Source organism: Rana temporaria, chromosome 1 (genome assembly GCF_905171775.1).
Source record: "Rana temporaria chromosome 1, aRanTem1.1, whole genome shotgun sequence".
NCBI classification, from domain to species: domain Eukaryota; kingdom Metazoa; phylum Chordata; class Amphibia; order Anura; family Ranidae; genus Rana; species Rana temporaria.
In genome coordinates this window covers 43,971,403-43,994,935 of record NC_053489.1, presented here as the reverse complement: position 1 = coordinate 43,994,935, position 23,533 = coordinate 43,971,403, and the positions used below count along the sequence as shown (strand labels likewise).

The following is a 23,533-nucleotide window of genomic DNA, read 5'->3' as shown; positions in this document are numbered from 1 at the left end:
GTGTTATTTATAAACACAGATTCAGACTTTTTTTTTTTTTTTTTTTAACAACAGTAGCTGCCAACACCTTCTCTGAGTACACAGCAATCCTGACTTTGATCAAAACCAACAATTGCTGTATACTGGGAGTGTGGGTCCCAGCAGCAAGGAAGAGACACACTAGATGTGCTACATGCATATTGTGTACGGTTATGGTGTGGTTTTTTTTTTTTTTTTTTTTTTTTTTGAGCATGTCTAGCACACCCAAAATCTCAAACTAGTAAAAGTGGAACTTCAGTCATTTTTTCATCTATTAAATCTTCTGCCCTTGTTGTTTTTAACTTTGGATAGTAAAACATATTTTTTTTTTCCTACCAGTAAATACCTTATACAGTTCACTTCCTGTTTCTTTTCTGGTCAAAAGCCTAGGCTTATGACATCATGCACAGCTCTCTCTCTCACTCTCGTGCGAGTTTGCCAGGAATGGAGGGGGGTGAGTCATAAGAGGGCCAATGGGAGCTGCAGAGCTGGAGGTGTGTGTCTGTCCAAAACCAGGAAGTGAACAGGCAGCAGCTTCAGCTGCCCACAGTTAAAATGGTTGCAGCCAGACTCAGTGGAGGGAGATTTATGCAGCCTATTTTGGCCAGTGCAGGATCGCAGTGTATATATAAAAATAGTATGCAAAGTAGTTGGAGGGAAGCTTCAGAATGGCAAAAAAATTTTTTATTACAAATTATGTGAGCAGACTGCAGTTCCTCTTTAAATACACAGTTGGAAGATGTTTGTTTGAACTGATTTGTCTGCCTCAGTAATTTGAGGCTGTTCAGCCTTGCTCACATACCTGTAAACCCAGGAGGGTAGCACACCCATTTACTGTTTGTATCTTTCTGTATCACTCCCATAATAATAAATGTATATCTTGCTATGCTCTCTCCTAATTGATTTAAATGATGTATTTGTCCTTGTAGTTGAAATATATTTTCTGCTCCCTGCTCGGCTGTTTGTGTCTGACCATTACCTTGTATCTTTCAGGAAACAGGAGGAAAGAGTGCTAAGCGTTCGGCGGAAACTCGAAGACGCGTTAACAGCCGACACACTGGCACGCGCTGCCGAGATGGGAAATAACACAGAAGTTGCTGTGGAGACATGAACCTGTTTCCGTGGTCAGTAATTGTCCTATTTAGAACCTGTATTCATCGGCATGTGTGAAAGATGAACCATGGTGACCAGTGGGGTCATGTTATATAAGAATCTGTACCTGTATGTGTGCTGTATTATCCCACTTTGTTGAAAGTGGAAGCACTTGGATTGACCATGCATGGCCAGGAGCTGACATCACACCTACTGTATATGAGCTTAAAGCAGGGTTCGACAAACCCCGGGCGCCAGGTCGCAATTGCGACTAGAATTAGCAACCTGGAGCGGCACAGCTGGGGGGTATCCTGTGTCTCCGTGAGGCCGTGGCTTTGTGGCCTTCTGCAGGCCTATGCTTCCTTCTTTTGATCTGGCGCCATCTTGTGGTGGCCGTTGGTATGACAACCAGCAATGCTAATGGAGCTTCCCCCTGTCTGTTTTCACTGCCATCTCCTTCCCTCTAATTAGAACCCCCAAACATTTATATATATTTATTTTTTTATTATTACCAGTAAAGTTAGCCCAATTTTTTTTTTATATTGTGAAAGATAATGTTACGCCGAGTAAATTGATACCCAACATGTCGCGCTTCAAAATTGCGTCCGCTCGTGGAATGGCGACAAACTTTTTACCCTTTTTAAAATCTCAATAGGCGACGTTTAATAAATTCTACAGGTTGCATGTTTTGAGTTACAGAGGAGGTCTAGGGCTAGAATTATTGCTCTCGCTCTACCTATCCCGGCGATACCTCACATGTGTGGTTTGAACACCGCTTTCATATGCGGGCGCTACTCGCGTATTTGTTTGCTTCTGCACGCAAGCTCGACAGGAATGGGCGCGTTTTCTGGCTCCTAACTTTTTTAGCTGACTCCTAGATTCCAAGCAAATTTGTCAAGCCCTGGCTTTAAGTAATTGTAAAGAATCATATATATATATATATTTTTTTTTAACAAACATTTCATACTGCCTCGTTTTGCACAGAGTGGCCCCGAACACCGTCTTCTGGTGTCCCTTGGTGGCTCCTCCCCACATTAGTTAACCCCCTTGGACAGTGAAGGCGAACCTTGGCACCCCAGATGTTTTAAAACTAAATTTCCCATGATGCTCATGCATGTCCGCAGGTCTTGGGCTGTGCCGGCTGTCATCTATATGTATTGTTGAAGCACAGCGCAGTATTTTTAATTTTTTTTTTCTTGTATACGTAGCATTAGTTCAGCAGCAGGGTGGGAACTTCTTGGTTCAGGTACAAAAACCAATTTGGGCTGAGTGCTGTTCAGCCATTCACTGGAAGCCTTGTATTTTATGAATAAATACAAAGCTTTCTCTGATTCGCTGAGATGGAGAGGTGGGTAGGTGATGTCATGATCTGCACCTTTTATCCAATCGGAGAAAACCTTTTGTATTGATGAAATATGGGGCTTCCTGTGAACGGCTCAGCAGCGCTCACCCCGACTTAATTTTGTTTTGGGAGCGAGACAGGAAGTCCTCAACCCACTGCCAGAACACAGGGCTCTGTATACTGTACATTGCTGATTCTACCATGTTTCCCCGAAAATAAGACCTAGCGTTATTTTCCAGGAGACTTGCAGTATAATTCTTACCCTGAAAATAAGCCCTAGTTAAAAATGCTTGTAAAATGCTATAATCCACTCTATTACAGTAGTATATTGTAACGGAATGACCCGTGACAAACAGAGACTTTGGAAGGATGAGGGATACTCCTGTACCGGCGTCACCAAGGAGTCTCATGTCTAGGGTCACCTTATGTCCGATAGGGTGACTGAGAAATGGTATCCTAAATTACAGGACAGGGGACATTACTGATGGCTCATATTGCAGGATCTTTAGATATTGCAAAGTGTTGGTTTATTCTATGATGCATCTCTCTATGTAGACTGTTGACATGTTAAATGAGGCTGGCTCTTGAAAGGCCTTTCATTGTGTGATAACACTGTTTAAAGCCTATTGATGCTCAGGTGTGAATACCTTTCTGTCGGAGACAGACCGTCTGTCTAAAGATGTGGATTGAGGGGAATTCATTGTGTGATGGTGTTTTTTGTTTGAATTCTGTTAATGAAGGGATGTGACTTCTCAGGTGCAGTGATTAGGTCATGATACTTATAGACCGGCGCCGAAATGTCTGGAATGTTTAGCAATTAGCCATCTGAAGGTGTATTGAAGCCCCCCAGGGTGTGATGTGTGGGTGGAGAGTTTGATTGTTCCTGTAATCACTGAAACATGCCTTGAAAACTGTATATAAACTTGAGAGCTAACCATTAAAAGTGTTCATACATTTTGAAGCAGAGAATAGAGCGGTCAGTCTCATTTTCTGGGGAATGGATATGGATCGTGCCTGCTGGTTTGTCTGTGTGTCGGATAAGCTGTCGTGGGTTGATAGTTACATAGTTAGTTACATAATTAGTCAGGTTGAAAAAAGACACAAGTCCATCCAGTTCAACCACAAAAAATAAACAAATGAAATAAAAAACACAGTACAATACCATACACCCAACTCCATACCCACAGTTGATCCAGAGGAAGGCAAAAAACCCCAGCAGAGCATGATCCAATTTGCTACAGCAGGGGAAAAAATTCCTTCCTGATCCCCCGAGAGGCAATCGGATATTCCCTGGATCAACTTTACCTACAAATCTTAGTACTCAGTTATATTATGTACATTTAGGAAAGTATCCAGGCCCTTCTTAAAGCAATCTACTGAGCTGGCCAGAACCACCTCTGGAGGGAGTCTGTTCCACATTTTCACAGCTCTTACTGTGAAGAAACCTTTCCGTATTTGGAGGTGAAATCTCTTTTCCTCTAGACGTAAAGAGTGCCCCCTTGTCCTCAGTGTTGACCGTAAAGTGAATAACTCAACACCAAGTCCACTGTATGGACCTCTTATATATTTGTACATGTTGATCATATCCCCCCTAATTCTCCTCTTCTCAAGAGTGAATAAATTCAGTTCCTCTAATCTTTCCTCATAGCTGAGCTCCTCCATGCCTCTTATCAGTTTGGTTGTCCTTCTCTGCACTTTCTCCAGTTCTCTGATATCCTTTTTGAGAACTGGGGCCCAAAACTGAACTGCATATTCCAGATGAGGTCTTACTAATGATTTGTACAGGGGCAAAATTATATCTCTCTGGAGTCCATACCTCTCTTATACAAGAAAGGACTTTGCTCGCTTTGGAAACCGCAGCTTGGCATTGCATGCCATTATTGAGCTTATGATCAACTAAAACCACCAGATCCTTCTCCACTACAGATCCCCCCAGTTATACTCCCCCTAGTATGTATGATGCATGCATATTCTTATTCCCTAAGTGCATAACTTTACAAATTGATGGAAGGTTGTAAACGGTGGTGACTGAATGTGTGCGTTTTTGTAGCATAATTGCGGGGAAAAGCGCTCCGGCGGGTCACAGAAGCGCAGCGCAGCGCTATAACGAAGGTATTTGGCACAATTATATTCCAGAAACACACACATTGCACAATATATACTACTGTAATAGAGTGGATTATAGGATTTTACAATTGTTTTAACTCTGTTCACACTGGGGATTCCTGACAGGCAGGGATAGAGAAGACAACACATTACATGGTAAGATTTAGCCCGAAAATAAGACCTACTGTGTCTTTTATTGCCAAAATGAATATAAGACCGGGCTTATTTTCGGGGAAATACAGTTTATACAGCACTGACACGAGGCACAAGTGTTTGTGAGGGCAATAGTCTGCTTTGACCAGCTTGGACCAAACTAACTATTAGCTGGCATTGGGTTTTAAGCCGTTAATTGTCTTGAACTATTTTAAAGACAAAAGGAGGAGAAAAATGGGGCCTGAGATAATCGGGTTTGGGGGACTACCTAGCTTTGTAGAAAAGTTTTCCTTCATTTGCATCCAATGATCCCACCAGAAACCCATCCTTTTCTAGAGTGACAACGCTCAATAAGTGTACTGTATCAGTAGAGAAGCAATGTTGTCACCCCAGGATAGAAAGTGTGTTAGAACATGCCCCCCCCCCTCCTCATTTCCATAAGATCAGGTGGGGGTAATCTGTAGTTCATACATTCTTCCAGTTCGTAGTACTGCAGAGAACACAGGACCAGTAGGTATTATTATTATTTTTTTTTTTATTGAACAGCTGTAAGAAAATGCTTGAAATTGTATATTTCACAGACCAAAAGGGAGGAAATAAGAGAAATTCATTGTTGGGGGTTTACATATATTTTAAACGTATTTATTGAAAAATCTACAAGTCAAAATTTTCAATTTTTTTTTTTTTTTTCTCCTTCTCTCAAGGTACCTCGTCTATTTGAGGAAAAAAAAGATTTCCTTGGTCTTAAAACGAAGATGTATGCACATTTATATAGGACTTTTTTTTTTTTTTTTGCAACAACTCAATGCCTTCTTGAAATTCTATTTTTGATGTACATATCTATATTATTATTATTATTATTATTATTATGGAAGAGAAAAGTCTTTATTTTGTCTGCAAATTGTTGACTTTTTAAGTGTAAAGCAATATTATTATTATTATTGGTAATCAAACTTAAGTTTTAAATATCATGTTATAGTTAGCTAGCGTCTGCGCAGAGTTTTTATACAAAGAAAAAATTAATATAATTATTGATATAAAAAAAACAAAAAAAACACATCTTTTGAATCTGCAATTGGCATTCATAGTGCTTTCTGGATATCCCTTTTTTATACCTCAGCTGAGACTCTTATACAATTTTTAGCCCTCCAATATTTAAGTAAGAAAAAAAATATATATATATAAAACCTTTATGCAATGTTTTATGGTATGCATAGCGCAACCAACCAGCCTGTATGTGATGCACTATTTTTTTTTTTTTTGTGGAATAGAAGCAATAATTTAACTTTTTTTTGTTTTTATATTTTATTTTGAGTTTTTTTTTTTTTTTTTCTTTTTCTTCTTAAGATTTTATTTTTAATTTTTTTTACTTTTGTATTTGTCTTATATTGTGTACAGAACAAACCAACTCATTATCTGCAATAAATCATCACTCAGCTGTAACTGTTCATTACAATCTTTAATTTAATATGATTGCAATTTGGATTAAAAAGAAATAATAATTTTGATTAGTTTTCATTGTCTTTTTAATAGGAGTCTCTAGATTACATGAAGGCTGGTTTCACACGGGTGGGTCCGATCAGGTCCACTTGTCAGTTTTTCAATGCAGATCGGATCAGACCAGTCAATTGCTCTCTATGGAGCGGTGGATGTCGGCGGAAAACCCGCCGGCATCCAATCCAATCCTGTCCGCCAAAAATAGACGAATGGGGGTTCTGTTCTTCATCCGTCGGATCAGATGGAAACGCACAGGCTGTCCTTTTCCATCTGTCCGCTCTGTAGAGAACAGTGGGCTGTGTCCGTGTCCGCTCTGCATGGGGAAGCGGACACGGACCTGTACTCCGCCTGATCAGCGGAGAGATCCCCTGCTGAGTAGGCGGATGTGTATTATGGAGTCCGTCCCATATACAGATTGGGTTTGATTTACCAAAACTGGAGAGTACAAAATCTGGTGCAGCTGTACATGGTAACCAATCGGCTTCTACTTCAGCTTGTTCAATTAAGCTTTGACTAAACTAACCTGGAAGCTGATTGGTTTCTATTGAAATCTGCATCTGGTTTAGCATTCTCCAGCTTTAACCGCTTCTGGACCGCCCACCGCATATATACTTCGTCAGGGCGGCTCCACAAAATCATGTACCTGTTGGGGGCGTGCGCCACCGAGGTGGCGCTACCGCTGTGATTGGACACAGCAGGAGCCAATCAGCGGGTCCGGCGGCCGCGATCAGTCTCTCCTCTGAATGATCGGCGGAGAAGTGGTCTACCTATGTAAACAAGGCAGGCCGCTGATTTGTCAGGGAGCAAGCAAAAGAGAGAGCATGTGTTTCAGCGAAGCGAAGCTGAAACACTGATCGCTCTTTTCCTTTAGTGTATCCATCTCCCACACTGTTAGAAAGCACCTCTCAGGGACACGCTTAACCCTTTGATCACCCCCTAGTGTTAACCCCTTCCCTGACAGTGTCATTTATACAGTAATCAGTGCATTGATCACTGTATTTGGTGTTACTGGTCCCTAAAAAGTGTCACTTGGTGTCCAATTTGATCGCCACAATGTCGCAGTCCTGCTAAAAATTGCTGATCACCGCCATTACTAGCAAAAACCCTCCCAAAAAAACAAAGTCCCTAAATCTATCCCATAATTTGTAGACACTATAACATTTGCGCAAACAAATCAATATACGCTTATTGGGATATTTTTTTTTTTTTACCAGAACTATGTAGCAATTTGAAGAAATTTTGACAGGATCCGTCTGTGTGTGGTGCTCTTGATGCACTGACTTCAGCCTCAGTCCACTCCTTGTGAAAGTCCCCAACACTTTTGATTGGCCTTTTCCTGACAATCCTCTCCAGGCTGCGGTCATCCCTGCTGCTTGTGCACCTTTTTCTTCCACACTTTTTCCTTCCACATAACTTTCTATTATTGTGCTTTGATACAGCACTTTGGGAACATCCAACTTCTTTTGTAATTACACTTTGAGGCTTTCCCTCCTTATGGGAGGTGTCAATGATGGTTTTCTGCACAACTGTCAGGTCAGCAGTCTTTCCCATGATTGTGATTCCTACTGAACCCAACTGAGAGAACATTTAAAGGCTCAGGAACCCTTTACAGGTGTTATGGTTTAATTAGCCGATTAGAGTGGGACACGTTGAGCCTAGAATATTGCACCTTTTCACAATTTTTTAATTTTCTGAGATTGTGGATTTGAGGTTTTCATGAGCTGTAAGCCATAATCATCACAATTATGACAAATCACGGCTTGAACTATCTTGCTTTGCATGTAATGAGTCTCTCTCATATATTAGTTTCACCTTTTAAGTTGCATTAGTGAAATAAATTAACTTTTGCACGATATTCACCTGTTTTTGTGGGGGGAAAAAAGGACATAATTTTGTCTGGGTACAACATCCCACGGCCACGCAATTGTCAGTTAAAGCAACTCAGTGCCGTATCGCAAAAAATGGCCTGGTCATGAAGAGGGGTAAATTCTTCTGGAGCTGAAGTAGTTAATACATCAACTCCATAGCATATTTGTGCCTGTGTGTGCGAGTTAACCCCTTCCCATCCAGCATCCCTGTAAGTGGATTATTATTATGGATGGAAGGACTTGCCTGATCACATGGCAGCCAATCACAGTGGTCACATGATCAGGAGCCGGCTCCCTGCCATTACTAGAAACTGGGAGCTGTCTTGGACAGCTCTGACTGTACTGGGAGTGCAGAGTAAGCACGCTCTTAACACAGAAACCTGGGATGTCCATGGACGCATATGTGCACTCCACAAATCTGGCCTTTTTTGGAAGAGTGGAAAGAACAAAAAGCCATTGTTGAAAGAGAGCCATAGAATCATGTTTGTGAGAAGCCATGTGGGGGACACGGCAAACATGTGGAAGAAGTTGCTCTGGTCAGATGAGACCAAAATTTAGCTTTTTGGCCTAAAAGCAAAATGCTATTTGTGGCAGAAATTTAACACTACACGTCACCCTGAACACACCATCCCCACTGTGAAACATGGTAGTGGCAGCATGTTGTGGGGATGCTTTTCTTCAGCGGGGACAGGGAAGCTGGTCAGAGTTGATGGGAAGATGGATGGAGCCAAATACAGGGCAATCTTAGAAGAAAACCTGTTAAGCCCCATACACACTATCAGTTTTCCTGCAGGTTTTTGTCTTCAGGATTACCAAAACCATGTAGTGCAAGGGCCTGCCTGATTGCATACGAATTGAAACTCTTAAGGTTTGACCTCATACTAGATGGTTTTGGTAAACCTGAAGACAAAAACCTGCAGGAAAACTGATGGTGTGTATGCGGCTTTAGAGTCTGCAAAAGACTTGAGACTGGGGTGAAGGTTCACCTTCCAGCAAGACAACGACCCTAAACATACAGCCAGAGATACAATGGAATTTAGATCAAAGCATATCCATGTGTTAGAATGGACCAGTCAAAGTCCAGACCTAAAACTAATTGAGAATCTGTGGCAAGACTTGAAAATTGCTGTTCACAGACGCTCTCCATCCGATCTGACAGAGCTTGAGATATTTTGCAAAGAAGAATGGGCAAAAATGTCCCTCTCTAGATGTGCAAAGCTGGTAGAGACATCCCCAAAAAGACTTGCAGCTGTAATTGCAGTGAAAGAGGTTCTACAAAGTATTGACTCAGGGGGGCTGAATATAAATGTACGTCGCACTTTTTTCACATATTTATTTGTAAAAAAAAATGTAAAACCATTAATCATTTTCCTTCCACTTCACAATTATGTGCCACTTTGTGTTGGTCTATCACATAAAATCCCAATAAAATACATTTTCGTTATTGGTTGTAACATGAGAAAATGTGGAAAATTTCAAGAGATCTGAATCTTTTTTTCAAGGCACTGTAGGGTCATATTAAGGTACTCCGTTTCATATGTGCAAAACCGGCAAACGCTCCAAAATCACCATGCAGGACACCACTGGTAGTTTAATCTCGTTAAAAACAGCCCATGTAGTTGCACTCATAGGAAAAAGAAGAGATGAGCCATGCTTCACATAGTGGGAATCTGTTAAAAAAAAAAAAAAAAGCAGCATTATTTAAATTGCACTCACACGAACCGAAGATTTGACAGCGTGGTATACATGAATAGCCAAATATCGCTACAGGGGACACATCCAGTGTGTGATTACGTCATGTAGAGTGGCTCTGTCCTGACGTGTTTCGTCAAAAATGATATTCTCAAAGGACCTGTGCAGCTCAGTGTACATTCTACAGAGCATTGAGATCAGACAGGTAAGTGTATTTTATTGCAAGAGAGACAATGCACTCCATCAAAGAGGTGGTTCCATCCAACTCAGTAAATTGCTTAAAAAAAAAAAAAAAAGACCTGGATTCTTTCCTAAATGTACAAAATATAACTGGATAATAGCATTTATACCGTATTTATCTTCCTATAACGCGCCCCGGCGTATAGCGCGCACCCCCAACCTAGAAGAAAAATTCCTGGAAAAAAAAAAAATACTTAGTTTGGATGCCCCTCGTCGGTGTCTTGCTCGGCGTCCATTGGCGTTCTTCTGCGTCCATCGTGGTGTCCTTGCTGTGTTCTTCAGCCGATCCCCGCATCCCGCGCTGTGTTTGAAGCACTCCGCCGACATATACCGAGCGCAGTACACGTGGGTATACTCGGGCAGGCTCGGCTCCTCTCGCGTACAGGACGTGACCGCGAGAGGAGCTGAGCCTGCACGAGTGTACTGCGCTTGGTATATGTCGGCGCAGTGGTTCAAACACGGCGCGGGTATCGGCGTATATCGCGCACCCACGATTTTGCCCTGATTTTAAGGGCAAAAAAGTGCGCGGTATACGCCGATAAATACGGTAGGTAAAGTTGATCCAGGGAATATCCGATTGTCACTCGGGGGATCAGGAAGGAATTCCCCTGCTGGAGCAAATTGGGTCATGCTTTGCCATTGTGTGTGTGTGTTATTTTTTTTTTTTTAACCTTCCTCTGGATCAACTGTGAGTATAGGATTGTATCATTTTCCTCCCTTTTTATTGGTTGAACTAGATTTTAAATGTTTTCAATCAGACTAACTATGTCTTGTCTGCTATAAACAGTCTGTTTCCTCTATTATTTTTTTTTTTTTTTTTCTAGTTGCGCTTTTTAAATTATTACTCCAATTCACTTTTGTTACTTTGATCCACAAAAGTATTGTTTTATTTTTATAGAGCGGGGAATGGTGCTAGATCAAATGTCGCCTGGACGGTAGGTGAATCCCTTCAATGGGTACACAGGCAGAAATAAAGACCTGGCAGAGCTTCTAATACTTATTTGTTTTTTATTGCTCAAAGGTTGTGTAGTATCACGATGCCTCAAGCACAACCTAATTAATTATATATTTACTGTTAGGGCCCTTTCACACGGAGCGGATCAGTAATGATCCGCTCCGTGTGTCCGCAAAGCTCAGGGGGGATTTTACGGAGGATCCCCGCTGAGCTGGCAGCTGACAGAGCGGTCCCCGCACACTGTGCAGGGGACCGCCCTGTGTTTCCTCCGCTCTCCCCTATGGGGGATCGGACGAACATGGACCGTATGTCCGTGTTCATTCGATCCGATCCGGCAGACGGAAGAAAAATTGTATTTCTTCCGTCTGCAAATGCGGATCTTTGCGGAGGCGGACAAATTACGGGTGTCAGCGGATGTTCATCCCCTGACACCCGTAATCACATAGGGACGCATGTATGTCCCGTTTTCATCCGCAAACGGACGGATGAAAATGCAGACATACGGTCCGTACGTGTGAAAGGGGCCTTAGTCTTACAGTTATACAACTAATACCATTCTGTTCTTGTACCAGATCGGATATATAGCGCATACAACAGAATAAACCGAGTTCCCTGGTCTTGTGAAGCACGTTTGACCATTTATTATGAATAAAACATGAATAATACTCACAAACATAAAAGAATAAGCAGCATATACACATCACACATTGCTGACAGATGGGAATTCAAAGGATATCAAGTCCAAAGCACATCCTTAGCTTATCAATCCTGTAATAGCTTGCTTGGTTCTGGGGCCCCACACTGTCTCTTATTCATACGTTCCCTTTGGGGAGATTTGCCCTCATTTCATGTTCTATCAGACATTTCCTAAAGACGGGATGTGAGCAGAGATCTTCCCCTGTTGGAATACAAATCGCAATAAAACTGTAAAGAATTCTAGGTATGATAATTTTTCCGTAGTTCTATTGGTCCACTAGGACATTTTTTCCATTGGTGACACTAGGACATTTTTCCCATTTCCATTGGTGACACTAGGACATATTTCCACTCCCACTGGCCACAGTCCAGCCCACTAAAGTTTGAAGGACAGTAAACTGGCCCTTTGTTTAGAAAGTTTGAAGACCCCCCTGATCTAGAGCAGTGGTTCTCAACCCTGTCCTCAAGTACCCCCAACAGGCCATGTTTGCAGGTTTTCCTTTTTATATTGCGAAGGTGCTTTACCACTGGGCACTTAAACCCCTCCTGCCCAGACCAATTTTACATTTTTATCATTTTTCCCCACAAATAGAGCTTTCTTTTGGTGGTATTTGATCACCTCTGCGGTTTTTATTTTTTGTAAAAAAATCTGTATTTTTAATTATTTTTTTATATTTTGTTATAACATTTTGCAAACGGTAATTTTTCTCCTTCATTGATGTATGCTGATGAGGCTGCACTGATAGGCACCAAAAAGACGGCACTTATGGGCATTGACAGGTGGCACTGGTGGGCACTGAGAAGTGGCACTAAAAGCTGGCATTGAGAGGTGGCACTGATAGTTGGTAGTGATGGGCACTGATGGGTGGCAGCAGGGCTGCTGTTAGAAATCACGGGGCCCCGTACAGCCTACCTGGCAGGGCCCCCCTCAAATATATCAAACCAAGATTTTCAATTAAAATATACTAAAATTATTCTTGGCGGACACAAAGATAACAGAGAAGATGTGTGAATTAGCCCTTTTTTAAATAGTTTTTTTTTTCTTTTAACAAAAACATTTAAATGTTTTGAAAAAAAATATTTGACAATTTTTATTAAAAAAAAATATTTTTTTTCCCAAGAATTTTATTACATTTTACAAAGGTTTAAAACAATACAGGGTAACAATTTGTTATTTTTTTAATGAGACAGGGAAGCTGGCAGCTGTGTCCGTGTCTCTCCCTGCAGCAGCTGAAAGTTGTGGGAGGGAGAGAAACCGGGTTCACATTGGGCATCCTGTATTTGCCCCTCCATCCGACCGCACTGATTCCCTCTGCTGTATTGGCCCCCCTGTGAGCCCAGGCCCCCTACAGGAGGATTGGTGGTCCCCCTCTATCAGCGGCCCTGGGTGGCAGTAATGGCCACTGATAGGCAGCACTACTAGGTAGCACTGATGAGGCATTGAGAGGTGGCACTGATAGCTGGTAGTGATGGGCACTGATGGGTGGCAGTAATGGGCACTGATAGGCAGCACTGATGAGGCATTGATAGGTGGCACTTGCAGGTGGCACTAGCAGGGGGTACTGGCAGGTGGTAATTGTGGGCACAGAGGAGGCAGATGTGCCTCCTTCCTATTTGGGACCGATGTCCCTTTCACATAAGCCGGTGATCAGCTTTTCTTTTCTCCTCATGCTGTCAGCGTGAGGAAGAAAAAAAACAGATTACCGGCTTTTGTTTACATCACATGATCAGCTGTCATTTGCTGACAGCTGATCAAGTGGTAAGGGGCCGGGACAGGCCCCTTACTTGGATCCGTGATCTCCCGAGTCTCAGTGATGTGAAGGGGGGACGTCTATTGACATCCTCCCGGCATTTGGGTCTGCGCTGTAGCTGTCATTCGGCTATAGCGCGGGCGCCAAGTGGTTAAAGCAGGGGCAATGGCTTGGTATTTTGGACAGCTATTTTATCTAAGAGAAATTCCCAAAACATGGCCTTGAGGACAGGGTTAAAAACCACTGCTCTAGAGGGATCCCACAGGTATGGCATATACATACACTTAATTACCAAAAGTATTGGGACGCCTGCCTTTACGCACACAAACTTTAATGGAATCCCAGCCTTAGTCCATAGGTAGAAATCATGGGGCCCTCTTTGACCTCAACCTAGCCCCTCCCCATACCCCACCTTGAAACAAAGTACAGGTTTGTCTTCAAGTGATATTGATCTTTCTTGTGTCCATTTACACACGCCTACCTCCAATCCAATCTGAGCCACTAAACAAAATGCAAAGGGATCTGTCCCCCTCTGCCTATCGGATTGGAGGGTAGTCAGGTGTAAACGGACAGCTGGTTTGCTTACACTGGCCACCCTTAAAGGAGTTGAAGGAGTTGTAAAGGAAAACGTTTTTTTTCACCTTAATGCATTCTATGCATTAAGGTGAAAAAACTTCAGAGCCCGCCCCCCCCCCCCCCCCAGCCCGCTGTTATACTTACCTGACCCCTCAAAAGTCCCGCGCTCGGTCCCGAGATCCTCTTTGCCGCTCAGCCTGGCCACTGATTGGCTAGAGCGGATGGATTGAGAGCAGCGCAGCCATTGGCTGGCTCTGCTGTCAATTACATCCAGTGATGCAGCGCCCCGAGGGGCGGGGCCGAGTGATACAGTGAGCAGCTATGGCCGCTCACTGTATCACGGGAGCGCGCCCGCACAGACTACACACAATGCAAGCTCTCTCGCACGAAACTTGTGTGTAGTTCTTGCAGGGAAGACAAGAGACAGCCTCCGAGGGACCCCAGAAGACGTGGATCGGGGCCACTCTGTGCAAAACGAACTGCACAGTGGAGGTAAGTATAACATGTTTGTTATTTTAAACAAAAAAAAAATTAGTGACCCTTTAACCACTTCCCGACGGCCGTACGACTATATACGGCCGCCGGGTGGCTCTACTTCTCTGGGAGGCCGTGTTTTTACGGCCGCCCCTTTTCGCGTTCCCCGCGCGCGCTCCCGAGCGCGCAGCGGGGAACTGCTGTGCTGGCCGTGTCCCTTGGACACAGCCAGTCACAGATCGCCGTGAACGGCCAATCGGAGCGGCCGTTTCCTAGGCGATCTGTGCGGCCAATGAGAGATGATCTCATATGTTTACATATGAGATCATCTCTCATTCCCGGCTCTCGCAGACAGCGGTGCTGTCAGGGGAGAGAGGAGACGGATCTGTGTCTCTTGTACATAGGGACACAGATCAGTCACATCCCCCAGTCACCCCCCTCCCCCCACAGTTAGAACACTAATTAGGATACACATTTAACCCCTTCCTCACCCCCTAGTGTTAACCCCTTCCCTGCCAGTCACATTTATACAGTAATTAGTGCATATTTATAGCACTGATTGCAGTATAAATGTGAATGGCGCCAAAAATGTGTCAAAAGTGTCCGATGTGTCCGCCATAACGTCGCAGTCCCAATAAAAATCGCAGATCGCCGCCATTTCTAGTAAAAAAAAAATGTATACAGTAATTAGTGCATATTTATAGCACTGATTGCAGTATAAATGTGAATGGCGCCAAAAACGTGTCAAAAGTGTCCGATGTGTCCGCCATAACGTCGCAGTCCCAATAAAAATCGCAGATCGCCGCCATTTCTAGTAAAAAAAAAAAATAATAATAATAATTCTGTCCCTTATTTTGTAGGCGCTATAACTTTTGCGCAAACCAGTCGCTTATTGCGATTTTTTTTTTTTTTTTTTACTAAAAATATGTAGAATACGTATCGGCCTAGACTGAGGATAAAAAAAAAAAACGTAAAAAAAAAAAATTGAGCTATTTATTATAGCAACAAGTAAAAATATTTTTTTTTTTTCAAAATTGTCACTCTATTTTTGTTTATAGCGCAAAAAATAAAAACCGCAGAGGTGATCAAATACCACCAAAAGAAAGCTCTATTTGTGGGGAAAAAAGGACGTTAATTTTGTTTTCGAGCCACGTCGCACGACCGCGCAATTGTCAGTTAAAGCGACGCAGTGCCGAATCGCAAAAAGTCCTCTGGTCAGGAAGGGGTTTAAGTGCCCAGTAAGGAAGTGGTTAAAGCAGAGCAGGCTGTGTCCGTGCGCTCAGCATAAGCTGAGCACACACAGACCTGTCATTTTCCCACTCCACTCAACTAACAGATCCCCTTGTGAGCAAGCAGATTTCGCCCTGCGTGAAAGATGCCTTATGATAACACACAACACAGGTTATGATCATCAGTATTACGATAACAATCCAGCTATTATGTAGTACTCATGGCCATCATCCGTACATATTGGAGAAACAAAAAGAAAACAATTCGGACTGTACAGGCCAGACAAGGAGTAAGTAACTTCTATAAAAAATATATATAAAAATTCATACATTTAGTATATATCCTGATATTTAAAACAGTTATACAACAGTGCCACTAGAATACATCTGTATTGTATGTGTTCATACATAAAGATGTCACAAATGTTAATGCTGGTAATGAGGTCTTAATGTACTGACGTGTTTCGCCAGACTTGGCTTCTTCAAGGCTCCTTTGTGAAATTTTTGTGTATGAACACATATAATGTACAGTATTCTACTGGAACTGTTATATCATGATATATACTAAATGTATGAATTTTAATATTTGGGAAAAAATAAAAATGTATGCTTTTATAGAAAAGTTGCTTACTCCTTGTCTGGCCTGTACAGTCTGAAGTATTTTCCTTTTGGTTCACCATTATGATAGCACATAGGCACGCTATCATAGCTGTTGGGTGCTGACCTTGTTCATTTACGACCAATAAGTTAACAAGGTCAGCACCCAACAGCCATATGGCACACCGTGACAGAGAAATGACAGAGAACCTGCAGACTGCTGCCTGTGTGTTATATCATAGTTATCATCCAGAATCAGATATTTACCTGGGCACCACAGTGCCACAAAGCTCCTGCTGCTTTCTGTCATATGCCTGCTGCCACCTGCCTGCCCGCCCCACATAAGCCCCTTGGTCTTGGCTACTAATGACTGAATGTAGAGCTAAGCGGAGCAAGATCACTCCGCCAGGTAAGGCAATGAATGGGCAGCTGGCGAGGACTAATTGAGCAGCCAGAAACCTGCAGTGCAGCCTTGAAATGTGCCCAAAAATGAAAAAAAAAAGTCCCTCTTCTGCTCTCACCATCACATCATCAGAGGGGCCCTCTAGATTGTAACTAAACACCCCCTATGCTAGTAGGAGCAGGGGTGTAATTTAGAAAGCCCTAAATATTTTTTGTCTGCACAAGTGGTTTGTGAAGCTGCCCGGGACCCCCTCCCTACTGAGCTGATGAGGCCGGGCCCGGTACAACAGGACCGGTTGTACCGCCTTATCAGCGGCCCTGAAGGTATGCACAGCATATTTGCGCATTTAAGCCTTGTACACACCATCAGATTTTCCGTTTGATGACAGGCAGTTGGCGGAAAATTCAAACCGTTTGTACACTCCATCGGACAATCGTTGTCCACAGAAAAAATGTTGGATGGCAGGCTTTAAAAAATTTCCGCAAAAATGTGTCTGTTGTTGGATTTTCAGAGCGTGTGAACACAAGTCCAAAGTACAAACAGGCATGCTCGGAAGCATTGCTCACCAAACACAACATTAGCAGAAGGTGTCCAAAGGGTGGCGCTAAAGAGCTGAAAAAATACGTAGTTTCGTGTTAGTTGGCGGACAATTGTGTGCCATTTCTATTAGGGATGCACCGATATATCGGTGGCCGATACATATCGGCCGAAAACAGCTGTTTTGGGGACATGCCGAAACAGCTTTAAAATTGCTGATAATAAATAGTGGCTGCAGAACGGTAAAATACATACTGAAACTGTCTCCGCTCTGCTCGCACACAGCCCCGCCTGCTCCTAACCAGGCTATGATAAACAGAATGCCGGTCTAATGCTGAGATGTGTGGGGTTAGGAGGAGGCGGGGGTGTGTGCGAGCAGAGCGGAGACAGTTTCAGCATACGGGCGGCGGTGAGTTGCTTTCTTTTCTAGCAGCCATCCGTCCTCCCGTCCCCCACATCACATACCTCCCTCCGGCTGGCTATATCTTTGGGACTCTGTCCCCAGCCCCCTCTCCTCCTCCTCCCCCGGCTGAATAGTTTGGCTACTGTCCCTGACGCAAATCCACTCCTGAGGTGACAGGGTTAATAAAGAGAACCTGTCACCTCCAATTGCTATCACACAGGGAATTATTTTCTCCTGTGTGATAGCAATAAAGTTAAAGGGGAGTTCCAGACAATATTTATGTTTATTAAAAGTCAGCAGCTACAAAAAGTGTAGCTGCTGGCTTTTAATAAACAGACACTTACCTGCTCCAGCGTTCCAGCGACGCGCCGGCCGGGGCTCCGCTCCTCTCCCTCCCTCCCCGGCCGGCGTCTTCATTGTCACTGTGGGCACCTGGCCGTGACAGCTTTCGGCTTCACGGCCAGGCACCCACTGCGCATGCGCGCGTGGCGCGGCCCGGCGCTGTGCTGTTTGATTGGACAGGTGATCGCCTAGGACCTGTCACGTGTCCTAGGCAATCGCCTACAGGGAGGGGCTGCCAAAAGGCGATTAAGCTTAATCGCCTTTGCAGCCCCTCGGCGGAAGGAGGAAGTGGGACAGAAAGTCCCCTTCTCCTGAAGCCTCCACTCTCCCCCCAAAAAAATTACATGCCAAATGTGGCATGTAAGGGGGTGAGGATTTGGATAAGCGGAAGTTCCATTTTTGGGTGGAACTCCACTTTAAGTGTAAAAAAAAAGAAAGAAATAATAATTAAATTAATAAAATAAGTAATTAAAAATTAAAGAATAAGAAAAATAATATTAAAAATAAGAAAATTATACAAAAAAAAAAGTAAATAAAGTAATTATTTAAAAAAGAAGAAAAGTCATTTTTGGTTTCGGCCTGACATTTTTTTTTATTTCGGTTTCGTTTCGGTTCTGAAATTTCCATTTCGGTGCACCTCTAGTTTCTATGCAAGACAAGTTCACGGCCAACGCCCTTCGGACAAAAGTCCTACGCTTTGTCTGCGGAAAATCCGATCGTGTGTACCAGGCTTTAGGCACACTTGACTTCCAAAGTACCTTCCTCCAGACCCTTGCTCCCCCTCGTCACTCCACCACTTCTGACATCTTCCCATTTGTAGAATTATAGACTTTGAACTTTTGAAATAGTTCTAACAGATTCCAAATGTTTTACTTTCCCATTGCAAGGGGCAGAGGCAAAATGTTGAGTTATTTTCAAAGAATATGCTGCTTTCCCCTTAGGCCAGGCGTGTCCAAAGTCCGGCCCCCCTGTTGATTTAATACGTCCCCCCGGGGATTTGGATATATATATTGTTTGTGGCCCCTAGGGCCACAAAAGATATATACTGTATTTATCGGCGCTGCCTTGGAGGGGGCAGGACGAGCGCCGTCAGATCACATGAAGAGAATCTCCTGTTTACTCAGCAGCGTCTGTATTGGAAGTCCTGTCTCTTAGAATGCCATTGGACTACTGTTCTGTCTATCATAGGAGGACTTTGTATTAAAGAGGCCGCCGAGTAAACAAGAGTTTTTCCTGTTTGTAATCTGTCGGCACTCGTCCCGCCCCCCTCCCTCTGCCCTCTGAGGCTGCAGATGGGCATCGATCAGGCTGCACTGATGGCAATGGTAAGGCTGCATTCATGGCACATGTGAGGCTGCATTGGTTGCAATGGTAAGCTGCATTGGTTGCAATGGTAAGGCTGCATTCATGGCACATGTGAGGCTGCATTTAGGCACATGTGAGGCTGCATTTATGGCACATGTGAGGCTGCATTTATGGCACATGTGAGGCTGAATTTATGGCACATGTGAGGCTGCATTGGTTGCAATGGTGAGGCTGCATTCATGGCAATGGTGAGGCTGCATTCATGGCAATGGTGAAGCTGCATTCATGTCAATGGTGAGGCTGCATTGATGGCAATGGTAAGCCCGTGCGTGTTATACGCCGATAAATACGGTGTATCCAAATAGCACGCCCAAGATCATCCTTAGTCCTGAGCAGCACTCTGGGATTCGTTGGGGCCACAAAATAAATATATACGGTATATCCAAATAACACGCCCAAGCTCATCTCTTCACCACACACAGCCACAAAGGCAAGATAAATCTTGTTGGGCAGTGTAGTAGTGCTCGAAAGAACACACTAAGGCCCCATACACACGATAGAATCCATCCGCTGAAAAATCCCAGCAAATGGGTTTCAGCGGATAGATCCTATGGTGTGTACACGCCAGCGGATCTGTTTCCGCGGATATTTATCCCCTGGGATGGATTCCAGCAGATAAATATTTGCTGACATGCCAAACAAATCCATCTGCTGAAGTCCATCCCAACGGATGGATCCGCTGGTCTGTATAGACTCACCGGATCCATCCGTCCGAAGGGATCCCCCGCATGCGTCGTAATGATTCGACGCATGCGTGGAATTCCTTATATGACAGCGTCGCGCATGTCGCCGCGTCATAATCGCGGCGACGGCGCGACACGGCATCGCCAGAGGATTTCGGCGCGGATTTCAATGCGATGGTGAGTACACTCCATCGCATGGAAATCCGCACAAATCCTCGAGAGGATTTATCCGTGGAAACGGTCCGCTGGACCGTATCTGCGGATAAATCCTCCCGTGTGTATGGGGCCTTAGACCGAATTTTAATGGTTCAAAGAATGTCAGGTAAAATTGTCATCCCTCACGCATCTTCACTTCATCAAATCTGGCCCTCTTTGAAAAAAGTTTGGACACCCCTGCCTTAGGCCAAAGTTCTTCTTTAGCTCCTTGATTATCAATACTAAATAAAACTGTTACAGGATAAAATGACTTGACGTGTTTCTTTTTGTTGTGTTTTTTTTTTTCCATTTAAAAAGATCCCCATAAACCAATGACTCAGAGGTCCATCTGTCCACTTCCAATTACAACTCTGGCAACTTGAAAGAAGCTTGAGAGATGTCTTTTTTTTTCTCCCGCTAAGCTTAAGCTACAGACCTAAGTTTGGCATCAAAGCTGCCACTTTCTATGATTGCTTTCATCCAATCAGAACTCCGGAAACTACTGTGAAAGTGACATAAGTGATTAGCTGCAGGTCACTGTCAAAGTGGGCAGTTGAAGGCAGCAGATGGTAACAGCAGATCCCTGTGTGTTTGCCGCTAAACGTTTGTGCTTCAGTGGCCGCGGTTTAATCTGACTGTGAATTTTAATTAGCTTGTCGAGTTGTGATGGTGTCTACTGCAGAGCCAAAAGAAATGGCAACTTTTACAGGCAAGGTTTCATTTTTCCCATAGCCTTTTCCTCGGTATTGAGATGTAGAACTGTCTGCTTCTGTATTTTTCTACTTTCCATGGTTCAATGGTTTTCAACATTGAGAATGCTGCGTTGGAGGTCTTCAGTGTGGGGCTTTTGGCAAGTTTTAAAAACTTCTCCACATTCTCTGACCTTTAAACTAACAGAAAACTTTAGCAATGAATTCCAGGTATCAGTGGCGCCCCCGGTCTGGTCGGTTAGGAGCCCAGTACTTACCCCATCTATGGCAGGCAGTGCTTCCCGACGGGCAACGGCTTCCTCCAGGGCCGGATTTGTTTTACCTGCCCCCCCAAGGCCAGGTTCCCCAATGCACCCCCTCCCCGTCAACCGAACTACCCCCCCCCCCCCCAAATCAACGGAGAATGGCAACCGGATGGCAGGGGCGGCACGGTTAGTTCAAATTTTTTTTTCATTTTTTTTTACTTTTTTATCACTTTTTTTTTATTTATTTGTAGCTTGTCGCTTACTTTTTTTATTTTTGTATAATTTTCTTATTATTTTTCTTATTCTTTACTTTTTAATTACTTTTTTATTTTATTAATTTAATTATTATTTCTTATTATTTATTTATTTATTTTATCAAATTTTTTTCACTTAACTTTTTTGCTATCATACAGGAGAAAACAATTCCCTGTGTGATAGCAATTGGAGGTGAGAGGTTCTCTTTATTGACCCTGTCACCTCCAAAACAGGAGTCCTAGCACTGTGCTAGAACTCATGTCACAGCTGAGATGGGAAGAGCACAGCTCTCCCCTTTCACTGTGTACATTGGCAGCAGGGACAGGAGACAGACTCGGTGGCCGGGGGGAGGACGGAGTCCCGAAGACAGAGCCAGCAGAGAGAAGTATGTGGAGTGGGGGGGAGGATGGACGGGAGCACACATTTTACAAGTGATTTCGGCGACATCGCCGCAATCACTTGTTAACGAGCGAGCGGATTCCCCCATAACTTAACTGGTTAACTGTATATTACGGGCGTCGGGGGAATCCATGCCACTGCCACCCCTTGGCGCCCTGCTGCCCCAAGGCCTGGCCTCAGTGGCCTTGTGGGAAATCCGGGCCTGGCTTCCTCTCCCCTGCTCTCCTCCTCGGCACCATTGCAAGCGTTTCCTGACTTGTGGCGTCTTCCACTTCGCCTGCTCTATGGAGCTGGTTAACATATCTCCGCATCGGGTCTGTGCGTCTTTTGGTCCATTTCAGGTCCGAACTCAGCTCAAAATTCAGGCAGAAATGGGACCTTAAAAAGGTGAACCAGAACGCACCAGATCCCCGCTGTGAGCCGCATGCGGCTCATTTGTGAACCCAGCCTTATTGTTGCAAAACATACTGACGCCGTTGGTTACAGAAGGATTTCTAAATGTCTGAATGTTCCAGTGAGCACTTCTGGGGCCAGAATCCGGATATGGAAAGAACATAATTTCACCATAAACCAGCCACGAACAGGTGCTCCTCGCAAGATTTCTTAAAGAGGAGTGAAAAGGTATATCAGAAGAGTTATCCAAGAGACAAGGACCACTTGTGGAGAGCTTCAGAAAGACCTGGAATTCGCAGGTACAATTGTTTCAAAGAAAACAATAAGTAATAAGCAATAAGCATGAGCGTAGCAGCCTAGAATAAACCGATCCCTGTTATATACCGAGGTGATTTGCTCCTGTCATTTTTTTTTTTGCTTGCCGCTGCCTTGTACATTACCTGGACATACTTATATGATGAGTCCTCAATCCGGACACAAATCTTCTTCCGCCTCCTCTTCATGCCACACATCTGACAAAATGTCACCCAGTCTCACTAAAGCCTCATACACACGATCGGACTTCCAACTGACTTTTCAGTAGCTCTTGCTTCGAAAGGCGTTGTCCGTGAACTTGGTATGCATACACATGGTAGGAACAAACACAAACACGAACGTAGTGACGTAATGGACATACTACGTGGTTTTTCTGCTCTTTACCGCCACCCTTTGGGCAACTTCTGCTATTGTTGTCTGATCTTTAGCATTGGTTTTGAGCATGCGTGTTTGTACTTTGGAGTTTAGTCCAATGGACTTGTGTACACACGATCGGATTAGCCAACGTAGGACATTTGTTGCCGTAAAGTTTGTCTGTTTACACAGTGAACATTTGTCCGATGAAAAAGCGAAAAAGTTTGTCCGATGGAACATACACACGGTTGGATTGTCTGCAAAAACAGGTCTGTCGGAGGTTTGTTGGCAAAAAGTCAGATCGTGGGTACAGGCCTTAAGGCCCCGTACACACGACCGAGAAACTCGATGGGCAAAACACATCGTTTTTCTCGTCGAGTTTCTCGTTCGGCTGTCAAAAAACTTGTCGAGCCAAATTTCCCTATTGCCCAACGAGGAAATAGAGAACATGCTCTCTATTTGGCTCGGCAAGTTTCCCGGCGGGTTTCTCGGCCAAAAGTGTACACACGACTGTTTTTCTCGGCAGAATACGTCTCCCATCGAGTTTCTTGCTGGATTCTGCCGAGAAAACTGGTCGTGTGTACGGGGCCTAAGACTTCACCCTTGGCTTTAGCAAAAGCTCCATATATGTTATAACATATAACAGTC

The 23,533-nt window shown here is 43.8% G+C and overlaps 1 protein-coding gene across 1 annotated transcript in view; it reads left to right on the top strand.

The window, feature by feature from the left end:
- The window catches only part of MBD2 (methyl-CpG binding domain protein 2), a 112,160-nt gene extending 106,727 nt beyond the window's left edge, over positions 1-5,433 (top strand). The window contains exons 6-7 of the mRNA XM_040337131.1: positions 1,012-1,142; positions 5,416-5,433. Of these exons, the coding sequence (XP_040193065.1) occupies positions 1,012-1,129 (118 nt within the window). The 3' untranslated portion in view covers positions 1,130-1,142; positions 5,416-5,433. The remainder of the gene's footprint in view (positions 1-1,011; positions 1,143-5,415) is intronic.
- The last annotated feature ends 18,100 nt before the right edge of the window (positions 5,434-23,533 follow it).